This window comes from Antrostomus carolinensis, unplaced genomic scaffold (assembly GCF_000700745.2).
Source record: "Antrostomus carolinensis isolate BGI_N321 unplaced genomic scaffold, ASM70074v2 scaffold52794, whole genome shotgun sequence".
NCBI classification, from domain to species: domain Eukaryota; kingdom Metazoa; phylum Chordata; class Aves; order Caprimulgiformes; family Caprimulgidae; genus Antrostomus; species Antrostomus carolinensis.
The window spans coordinates 8,121-19,815 of NW_010311103.1; the positions used below are offsets into that span (position 1 = coordinate 8,121).

General features: G+C 45.5%; 1 protein-coding gene across 1 annotated transcript in view; it reads right to left on the reverse strand.

Moving 5' to 3' along the window:
* Positions 1–11,481, reverse strand: part of WNT11 (Wnt family member 11) — a 12,988-nt gene extending 1,507 nt beyond the window's left edge. The window contains exons 1-3 of the mRNA XM_010166610.2: positions 11,344–11,481; positions 1,679–1,914; positions 204–481 (exon numbers count right to left, since the gene is read on the reverse strand). Coding sequence (XP_010164912.1) covers positions 204–481; positions 1,679–1,914; positions 11,344–11,426 — 597 coding nt within the window. The 5' untranslated portion in view covers positions 11,427–11,481. The remainder of the gene's footprint in view (positions 1–203; positions 482–1,678; positions 1,915–11,343) is intronic.
* Positions 11,482–11,695: the final 214 nt, after the last annotated feature.

Sequence of the window (11,695 nt, forward strand, 5' to 3'; positions counted from 1 at the left end):
TATATAGGGCTGATAATAGCATTCAGGACCTCCTAGGTCCCAGTGTGAGTTATATAGCCACAATCTTCAGCAGGCCAAAGGAGTTCAGAGCAATCTGGGAGAAACCTACTCCTTTTGGTAGCTGATAGAGACACTGAACCTCACAGAGCGACCGACCACTACAGATGATTGTACAATTACAATAACTCTCGTGGATTTGTTACCTGTCTCCCTACTTCACTGTTGTGCAGATGCATCAGTTTATTGGCTTGTGATCCTGATTTTTTCATCTTCATGGGAGCATCTGAAAATTTGGACCCCATGATAAGACCATAGTTGAGGTTGTCTGCACATCCTCCCCATCGATACCCAGGTCCAGGTGTCTCACCTGGGATGGGACCACAGGAACAGCCAGGGAGGTCCCCGGTGGTGCAGGCTCTGGCAATGGTGTGGCTGATGGCAGCAGCAGAAAGGGCATACACAAAAGCTGACTCCCTTGTGCCTGGAAGAGACAAGAACTCCAGCTCAGCCTCCTGGGACAGCTAAATGCTCCTCAAAAAGAGACCCACAGAATCTGTGCCCCACAGAACAGAAAACACACCAACTCGCTGCAGCTGAGACCTCCCATGGCATCACCAACTTAAAGCACATCTCCTAAGAGTACTGGAATAGGCTCACCAGGGAGGTGGTCATGGCACCAAGCATGACAACATTCAAAAAGCATTTGGACAATGCCCTCAGACACATGGTCTGAATCTTGGGACTGTTCTGTGCTAGGGCAAGAGTTGGACTTGATGATCCTTGCGGGTCCCTTCCAACATTCTATGATTCTGTGATTCTAGGATTCTATGATAAGTCAGCTCTTCTACATGAGGAAACTTCCCAGCAGGTCAAGGAAGCACATGAACTTATTCAGCTTGTCCATTGTCCTGTGGTATGATGTGCTCTTGGAGCACGTGAAGAAGCCCCACCATGGAGTCTCCTGCCTCCTTTTGCCCCTGTGCTGGATGATGCCAGCAGGTCATAGAGCTGGCTTGCGTGGAGCTGGGGGAGGTGGTGGGAGGCTGGAGAGCTGCACCCCAAGCATACAAGGGTGCTCTGACACATAAGAGAGTTGACTGTGTGGTTTCACGTGTAGCACATGCTGCTTGACAAGTCTGCATGCCTTGAACAGCAGCTCCATGACTGTGAGCAAGCACACCAGGACAAGGAAAAATGCTTTCAAACTAAGAGAGGGAAGATTTAGGTGAGATATTAGGAGGAAATTTTTCATCTAGAGGGCGGTGAGGCACTGGAACAGGTTGCCCAGGGAAGTTGTGGATGCCCCATCCCTGAAGGCATTCAAGGCCAGGTTGGATGGGGGCCTCAGCAGCCTGATCTAGTGGTTGGCAACCCCGCCCACAGCCGGGGCGATGGAACTAGATGATCTTTAAGATCCTTTCCAACCCAAACCATTCTATGATTCTATGATTCATGTTCTGTAAGATCTGTAGGAGACCAGGTCTTGAACTCAAGAGCTCCTGGGCATGACTGGTACCATAACAAATGAACACAGTCTCAGAGAATAGGACCACTAGTCTATACAGTTCTTCTGCATCCCCCTTGGCAGCAAGACCCTTCCCAGCCCCAGCATGAATACACACAACGCTGGCTGGCTCTACTCACTCAAGTCCCCGGCTGAACCAGCAGTGCTGTTTACCTCTCTCTAAGTCCAATAGGTAGTTAGGAGCCAGCTCAATGGAAGAGCAGTTCCACCTCATGTCTGAGAAAGTTTTACGGCAGGTCTTTATCACTTCCCGTGCTGCCTGGATGATGGTCTGCATTAGCTCCAGGTTGCTGCGGCACAACTGAACCTGAGAAACCACCAACCCTTCGAGCTGCTTGCAGTGCTGGGTTTGATTCAAGGCCAAAGCTGAAGGAGTCTTGGACAAAGCTCTGAGGAGACAAGAACATACAAAAAAGGCATTAAAACCCGCTAAAAAGTTAATTTTCAGGTCAGTATTAATTTCTCCACTTCCTACAATCCAGCAAATACTTTGGCCTGTGTTAATCTGACTTAATTTTAGCTACCTGTAAGTACGTGCTTAGTTTAAGCTGGTGAGAAAGACAGGCAACTATGAAGAGTGACTTATCTAAAGTAGGTATTTAAGGTAGGTGGGAAGAAATGCTTTCTAGAAGTGCACATTTCTGTCCATCATCCAGGGAAGCCTGGACAAAGCTCCTGGGGCATGTGTCAAGTTGACTGAATGTGTAAATCCTTATGGGAAGGGGTTTTTTGCTAAAGAATGAAGAAGATGAACCTCTCAACAGAGTGAAAAATGACCCATCGGTTCCATGATAACAGAAAGCTGGGTCTTCCAAGACTGTGGTATTCAGAAAACAGAAAGAAAAAAAAAAAGTGAAGTTGGTGTTATCAGTGTTTTGCATTCAGCATCTGTCTCACACACTCTCGAAGGATTATGCTAAATGTCATGTAATTAATTATGGAGAAAATCCCCTGCAAGGCCTAAGGAAAAGCCACCAAGTTTGCAAAACAGATGCTTTCCTTTAGAGTCAATGCCAAGGGCCTCCACCAATTCCATCACTACTGCACGTAGACAAGTCTGTTTCTCTAATCTCCAAAAATGTAGCCCAGAAGCACAATGACAGCATGTGCAAAGAGTATCGTGGTCAAAACTGAGAAGGGATCCACTAGCACCAATCAGCACATGTATTACCATGGAAGAAACCAACACCACCCCAAACATCCCATTGGTTCTTCTAGTGTGCAAGTTTCCAAGTTAAAAAAACAAAGAAAAAAGCAAATGATGCCATGCATCGTACGGGGCTGTGCTCTTCTTCTCCAAGCACCCACAGCGATCAGCAGAAGCCTGGTGTGTAACTCTCTTTGTATCTTTATGACCTGCTTAAGGCAGTCATAAATGTTATTCATTCCCATAAAACAACTTTCTAGCTGGCTGCATCAGTAACTGGCATCTGATCCTGGCAACACAACTGCCTTAACACATATTTCCTTCTCTCCTTGTTAAATGTGTTGCTTTTTCAGTTTCATCCTAAGCCATCTTGGTTAGTTTGGCTTATTAGCAGACACATTTCTGGGCGCATTTCACTTTATTACTGTAACATCCACGTTCTTCAGAAGTTAAATGAGATGGAAACGGAGCTAAAATTGAGCCCTAACCAAGATCGAGGGTATTAGCTCTGATCTCTGGTTTTCAGGAAAACACATCTATGTTCCACCAGCTCCCTCAAGGTTGGCTTGAACCAGCTGCTGTGTATGTTGGAGTTCTCTCCAGGCTGCACATAATGTCTAACCCGAACTGCTCTTCCAGCAGGGAAAAGTTATGATCCTTGCTAGGGCAGAATACGTCTGCACTGACAGTTTCCCAAGTGGCTGGAATTTGGCATTTCTGGCATTAGATAATCAGTGGCAAAGTTGGAAGGGAAACCACCACTCTGCTAGCTATGTAAATATATAAATATACATATATACATACATCATACATATATTTAAAGACATCCATTAAATGTACAATGAAGGGAAGTTTTGGGCAGTGAATTTCAAGGGAAAGGAAAAAGTGTAGTATTTAACTGTCAGAAATTCTGCCCTGTAGTTCATCTCAGTCCCTTTGCACACTGTTGGTCATGCAACACATCCTGTTTGGAGTGGAGCATCTCCAGTAGGCAATTCATTCTGCTTTAGATGTGAACCAGTGTTGGACCTGAGTTGGTGGAGACAAAATCTATTGGTGATATTCTGGGTGCTCAGGTAGCTCAGATATATCATGTCCTTGAAGGTAGAGGCATGAGTCTTGGGACAGTAGAAATATCACCTGACTGCAGGTCTCTACAGTGTGGACCTCATGGTAGTCCTTCAGAATCCTTCTCCAAATCATGGAAAGAAAAAGCCATGTTTAAGGAATAATTAGCCTGGTGAGCTTTTAAGATCTACAGTAGGATAAGATGACTCATGCCCTAAAAGTGCTAATTTTCTACTCTGGCTATAGAGGGAACCCAGGCACCGAGCTCGGATGCAGACATCTGGACTGCATAAGCACAGAGCTGGGTGAGATGAGTCCAGCCCTTAGCACTTGGCACCAGAAACTTGTGAAAACTTATCCCAGAAAGCCTATCAGCAACTCTCAGGAATGGGCTGAAATGCAAATCAGGCAAGAGGCCAAAGCAGCTCGTCACTAATAGAGTAAAAATGATAAATACTCCAGCACAGTATGTCCCAGCAGCAAAATAAGCAGGCAGGGTGAGGCAGATGAAATGAGAGAGGTTCACAGCCTGAGATTCAGGCAAATGAGGAATGCTCCAAGTCTCTGAGATATGCTCTACCATGGGGCATCATCTCAGTTTTCTAATCAGAGGTGCTGAATGATGCTTCAGAGGCCTTGAGATACTTCACCTGGCTCTCCAGAAGGATGCACGTATCATCTCATAGGTCCTCCAACACATCATCTAAACCTGTATAGAGGTCTTGAGCATCTTTAAATGATCTGGAAACCTACACTGAGGCACTTGCATCTCATCACAGAATCCCAGAATTGCCTAGATTGGAAAAGACCTTTAAGATCATAGAGTCCAATCATTAACCTCACAATGACAAATCCCCGACTAAACCATGTCCCTCAACACTATGTCTAGACAGTCATTACAGACAAGTCAGGCATGGAAGAAATAACCACCTACAAGTTGGGATGAGAGCTGAATTCAGACTGAAACTCACCGTCGTTGTGAAAAAAAAGATGTGATACAATGAGATCACATTATTACAGATGGCCTGAAATGATCACCATTAGAGAAATGGATTTGTAATGCAATGAGAAAGAAATTCACTTCGTGGAAGAGTGAAAAATATCCACCAAACTGTCGAGAAATGAAGGACCGTGGCCCCATTGGGGAGAACTCAGTAAATGGCAGCAATGGCTGTTTCCTGTCGAATGAGCTGAGCTTCAGGGAGCCCGCCAAGAATAAAAATGCAAGATGCAATAAGGTGTTTTCTGAACATCTCCCAGGCCTGAACTTCATGCCTTTCCTTGTGAGAACCTATAATTGGAAACATCTCCAAGTGCTGGGAGGAAAAAGTAAAGGGTAATGGAGATGGAAAAGAAAACTCACAGTTACTGGAGTCACTTGCCCAGACCAAAAAGTGCATTTATAAATCACAGATCAGGAATGTGAGAGGCTTATTAGGTCATCTAGTCCATGCCATGACAACCCAGGTTTGCTCAGTCTCTGTCCTACATTCAAAAATGTCTTCTCCACCTTTTGTCACTTTAAGATCTGCCCATGGAAAGGCACCAACCTGCCCTGTTCCCCAGATTCTGGAAGCACGAGGGAAGGATGCCCACCACCTACAAAGGACATTGTCAGGGAAGAAAGTCCATTTATGAGGCACCACAAAGGAAATCACCTTCGCCCACAAGAATCTTGCCCATGGTGGGATTTGATGGTGAGTCTCTGCCCCATCTCTACTCAGTCTCCATTGACCATCAGCACTCAAAGGGAAACAACCAGCCTGAATAAAGCAGTTCTCAGGCAAGAACAACCTTTAGTCCTCAATCTGGGAAAAAAGTCCATGATAAACAACTTTCTTTGGACTCACACCCTTCCTCTAAGAAGCAGCACGTGGGGATTTTATCTGCTGCCACCCTATAAATGCTGCTTTTCACCATTTCCTCCTGCTAACGTCGTGCTCTCCTCCCTTGACTCTCCTGCCCCATCCTTCATTTTACAGAAAGCTGAAGACAACTGAGGGGTGTTTTGTTTTGAGGTTTTTTTAAGTTACATATTTGACCCATCCCTTTAAATAAACAGGCCCCAAACCAAACATCTGCTGTTTTATATATAGCATAGCTTGGCTTTCAATTGGAGTTATGGATTCTGACAGAAAACCATAAACCTAATTACCGAGGAAATGTGATGCATGGATGGATCATGACTTCCGTTTACTATTTTAATTATCTCAGGCAGTTAATAAATTCATTTGAAAACGTGAATGCTCTACAGTGTTAGGTCCTTTGGGAGGTATAGAGCCATTCATGCAGATCTGGGCTCCATGAGAAGATTATTCATTCACAGGAGCAGCAGATTGGGAGAAGTACCTTCAGATCTGAGCAGACATCAATGAAAGCCATACATGGTTTGGTTTATAAGGACCACTGTGGATAGGACACTGCTCCTGGACAAGCCAAAAGGAGAAAAACTCCTTGAATTGAGGAGTGAAGTATTGGTGCCCTTTAAAACACTCTTAAAGAGTGGAAGGATCTTCTCTCTTTCTGATATAGGCTCTCTCTGGAGGGTATCTCCCCACCCTCCTTTGTGTGATACAACCCAAGAAGGTCTCACAGAAGGACTGATGATGAAACCAGGAACTTCTGCTCCAAATTGTCTGTTTTGCTTTCTGCGAAGGTGATCTCTTTTTTATGCCTGTTCTTAAACCCCTCAGTCTTGCAGGGATTTGGGAAAAAAAAAAAAGATTTGGACAAAATGACACTTCTCTGGAGAGTGAAGTGGGCAGTGAACTTGAATAAAGAGAGGCAGCGATTGGGGTTTTTCTGCATTCAATCTCATTAAAGGTTTTTAATCTGCAGAAGTCTCATTTTCTCAGGTTTTCAACTGGAAAAGGCTCACAGGACTCTTATAAACACCTTGTCTGAACTCCTGGTAGTCAGAGGTAGCCCATGACCCTGCCCTGCATCAGTCCTGATCTGGGGACCATAAGCACTGGGAAACTAACCACTACCCCTGGTAAATGCTTCCAGTGGTTCTGCAAAGCCTTTTTAAACAGAGAAGTGGGGTTTATATTGCAAAAGAAAAAAAAAAAAGAAAGAAAGAGGAGGAAGAGGGAGAAAAAAACCCAACCCTGAACTAAAAGCTTAAAATAAAAGCTGCTTTCAGATACAGTGCCAAATCCAGCGCTGGCAGTAGTGGGCACAAGGCCATTGACTTCCAGGCCAAGCTTGACTGAAGTCGATGCCAGCGTCGAGTTGGCTCACCGAGCACCGAGGAAGGCCATGGAGCTTTGTCAAGTTTTCCCGAGCTGTCTACGGAGCGAAGAGCAAACTTCAAAGACCTTGTGTGCCCCCCTCCTTCCTTGCCCCCAGCCCGTTCCCTCCCACCATCCCCATCCTGCAGTCCTTTCACGGCAGCTCATCTAGCAGTCCCTTTGCCAGGCAGACGGTCTCCTTGCAGGCGCCCGTGCCCCAATGTCCCCTCTTCCCCCCCGTCCAGGTTGAAGGAGAGAAGCAGGAGCTGCCGGGAAGCACAAGATTTTTTCCATTTTCTCCCCTGCTTTCTGCTGGCTGCAGAAAGGCTGCGGAGCTGCTCAAGGTCATTGAGCTGGGGGACATTCTGTGTTCATAAAAATGCATGGTCAAGCCATCTTTTGCTCCTGAAGGCTTGTGATTGAACCATGGGAACTGTGCAGAAAAACCATCCTTGTAGCTGGGCATGGTACTCAGATAGGGATGGCTCCAGAAGGCATGAGACATGTCCAAGACACCGCAACAAGGACAGGCAGGGACTTTCCAAAATGACCAAGCTCCACTTAAAAATTATAGGACTGCTAATGCCAACACTTGCTGTCAAGGGCTGATCCCACATGCCACACAAAAAAACCCACTTCACAGAATCCCAGAATTGCCTTGATTGGAAAAGACCTTTAAGATCATCGGGTCCAATCATGAACCCAACACTGACAAGTCCCACTTGCTGCATTTAGCCCCTTTGCAACAACTCTTGAGTTGAGGGTGACACTCAACACAGAGGGACAGCTCAACCGGACAGAGGAGATACCAAGGGAGGCAGAAGTGCCTTGTAAGCTACATCCCAACATCTGCAGACATCTGCAGCATGCACATCTGGCCATAGCTCCCTCTAGTGCTCATCTATTTTTCAGCTCTACTCAAACAAATTGCTTCCACAACCTGCTTGGCCAAACTCAAGCTCTCCTAGGAAAGCTAAAGAGGGTGCAAAAGGAGATGGGTGAGGTGATAGTGTTCATACATGCATTGGCCTTAAGACATCTCCCATTGAAACTGATGGTTGCCTCACCTCCTCAACAGCTGTGATGCAAAACAAGCACTGAGGACCACAAAGCAATGGGAAAAAAAAACTGCTCTAAAGATGGGAAAGTGTTTGCAAAAAGCACCATGCAAAAGTAAGACTCAGGGTTTCGTAAGCATTGAATGGAAAGGCTCCTTCTCCACAACAGCCCTGATCCTGCAAAGAACTGTCCCTACCCTGACTTCACACCCAAGCAGTTCCCTGTAGCTCAGATGGAAGAGGTCAAAATAAGCAGTTTCTCCAGCAGCAAGAGCAGGTTTATGAGTTGCTGACCATCCACACACCAAGCTGGATGCTCAATGGTGCACGCGTCTGCAGCAGGGAAGGGCACGGTGCCGATTTACAACAGCTGGGGAGCTGGACCACAGAACTCATAAAAATAAGCCAAATAAAATAAAACAAATAGCTCCCTTTTACCTTCTCCCCGCTTTAACTAATTTACAGGGGATATTCGTGTTACAGGGAAGTTCCTAAATGGCTGAAAAGTGTGTTTTTCTTCTCCCCCTCCCCTTGCAATTACATCACGCTCGGAATCAAACTTGAATTTCCTATTGCTTTTCATGTCAGTCGCTCCCTGTTCCTTAGAGTTACAAACCCAGCCTGCCAGGCTGGCAAAACTCATCTCCTTATCTTCCCCCCTCCCATCCCAAATCCTCTTTGAAGCTCACTTCTGGCACTGTGCCTACAACAACAGCACAGCGGGCAGACTGCTGAGACAAGTCCACAACCAAAAACATCTCGTAGCACTTTCCTCTCTCTTCATCCCGTCCTTTTCCCCCCAATACCCCCACCCCATTCACAAGAGGGAACGGGTAGGGTTTGGTTGTACAGCATGGGATTGCAGTCCAAAATTACTGCTTGGTATTTGGTAGCATCGATCTCCCTTTGCTAAGAGTTTACACACGTGATTTCCCAGGATGGTCCCCCAGCCCCAGGGATGGCAGCACCACTGTAGCGGGGAAAAGAGGGTGATGGGGAGGAGGAAAACATTGGCCTGTGTTTCCAAAGAAAAACAAGGGAGGGGAAGGGAGGGGGAATTGCAAATGAAAAATAGAAATAAAGAAAACCAACCCAATAATCTTCTGAAATCCCAGCTGGCAGAATCCCAGTTGTGAAGTGCCCTGGGACAGGGAGTGCAGGTCTCTGTCAGGTTTTAAACAGGTGTGAGGGGAGCCCCGGCGGCACATCTGGATGCAGTTCATGCTTCAAATGCCACTTTAATCCTAGCTTTCATCTTCCCCACTTGCTTTTCAATAGGGGGGATATGTCTGCTGGAATGGCAACAGCATCTTTTCTCCAACCGCCTTCCTCTCCACCCCATCCCCAAAAGCAACGCTCGCAGCTTAACCACTTACCAGCCAAAAGGCTGATTTTGTCAGCAAAGATATTAGGGACCTTGCCCTGCCTTCCAGCCTTTTTTCATGTCTGCAGCTTGCCACCATGCTATCAGGTTCACTCTGAAGCTCATCTTGCTCCTACCCTTCAGAGGAACCCAGGCTCTTGGCCGGGGATTTAGCAACTTGCTTAAGCAGGACACTAGTGCCAAGCACGTATGCAAGCTCCTCCACTCAGTTATGGGTCTGTACTTAAATGCCCTGCAAATTCAGGGTGCCACAAAACAGAGTCACAGAATTGCCTCAATTGGAGAAGACCTAGAAGATCATCAAGTCCAAATATATCTGTTCTGCATAGCAATAAAAGTTGCAAAAGAGTCCAGGGTCTGCCAGTCCATGCACATGTTGCTAAATATCCTGCAGAGAGGAGATGCTCACGTTTCTGTAACGTGATGGATATATGCAGAGCTGAGAGCCTAAATACTTGAGGAAGCTGACAGAAAGAAATAGCTGGGCTATGTAATTTAGCTGTGGTGACTTCTACAAGGTGTAAAGCCAAGATGGTGAAGAGTAAATCCAATCCTGACTCTCCTCTACTTCCAAGTTGGTCCTTAGGGAATGGAGACAGCAAGTGAAAGATACCCTAAAGTAGGCTACTATTCCTCCTGCCTGACCATATGCATTTAAACACCCTATGGATGGATTCACCCTGCTTCTCTTTGTGCATATAAAAGGAGGATGTGTTGTCTCAACCAGCTCCCTACAGTCTATGGTATCTCCAGAAGGCATCTCTTGACATTTGTGTTGTATATCTCTCTTTGGAAAGGGTGAATCACCATCTGGAAGGTCCTCTCTTCCCTGGTTGTATGCAGGGCAGTGAAAACATTGGTTCCAACAAGACATCTTAATTTGCAGATATCCAAATTTAACAGAACCTTTACAAAAGGTGGTGGGGGGAGAACCTTAAATGACGATTGGGGCAGTGGAATGGGAATTAGATGTAGCACGGGGTCTGTGGCAGAAGAAGGAGGAAAACAGGAATGTCTTGTCCCAATTTCCCTGCCTAATCCTAAGATCCTCACAACACACCATACCCTGTACAGACTCACTCTGGCATCATATTTTATTGTGCCTTTTCCTTTACGGAAGATGCTTATTTGAGGTTAGCCCACATCCCCGTATTTATTTTGCTCACAGCTTCAAACCAGAGTAGAAAAGACAGATCACTCATCAAAGACGTGAAACCAGATGGGTGTTGGAGGGGCTTGTTTGTTTATTTTGCAGTAAGCAACTAATTGATTGCTTGCTTAAGCAAAGAAATGAGATAGTGATGTTTTCACTTTGTTTGCAGTGATATTACCTCCAAGGAAACTCGATCCAGACTTGACCACACTCCTTGGTATTTCTTCACCCTCCTCCTCCTCCCCACCACCACCTCATTTTTAACACCCTTCATGAAATCCAAAGGTTAAAAGGTCCACCAAAAAAACATGTTATCTGTCAAGCATCCTCTACGGTTGGAGATTGGCGGCATTATCTCAGCTGCCGTCCCTACTGCTCTCAGCTCCTACTCAGCATGACCAGCAGTCCCAGTGGGAGAGTTTCCCAGCATGGCTAACGCTAGAAGCTTCATTAAGTGGCTCATGTGAGCGTTCAAGTGTGTGCCTTTCCTTTGGTATCAATGAGGAGAAGAAAAAGAAGAAAAAAAACAAGCCTAAATCATGCAAGAAAGAAGGTGGAGACATATTGTTAGCACAAGCCCCTAGTACACACACTTGAAATCAATGAATGCCCAGAGAAATGCAGGACTTACTGCTCTTTAAATGGCTTTACAGTGTGCTTCAAATAACAGTTGCAAAAAACAGGTGAGAGACCAGTAATGATTTTTTTTTTTTTTTACATTTACAAAAATCTACAAAGATTTTTTTAAGATGCAGAGAGATAGCCAGGTACTTACATCCATTTTATCCCATAGCAAAGCCCCGTCTGCAGAATCAAAGACAGAAAACCAGCTAAGAAAAATCGCGGACTCAGCTTCATTTTCTTCACCGTCCCCTAGTTGCTAAAGGAAATCAGCTTCTCCAAAGGAAAAAAAAAAAACAAAACAAAACAACAAACAATAAACTAGTCTTCCTAATTTTCTGCACGGTGTATTTCCCTGTAGTTTGGGTGTTGCTCCTCCTTGGAGATGAACAACCTGAAAGGAGAGAAAGAAAGAGCACAAGCTACGGTTAACTCTGAAGTTTAGCGAATCGTCGCAAGAGAGAGAGAGAGAGAGAGAGAGAGATCTATTATCCAAATTGCAAAGG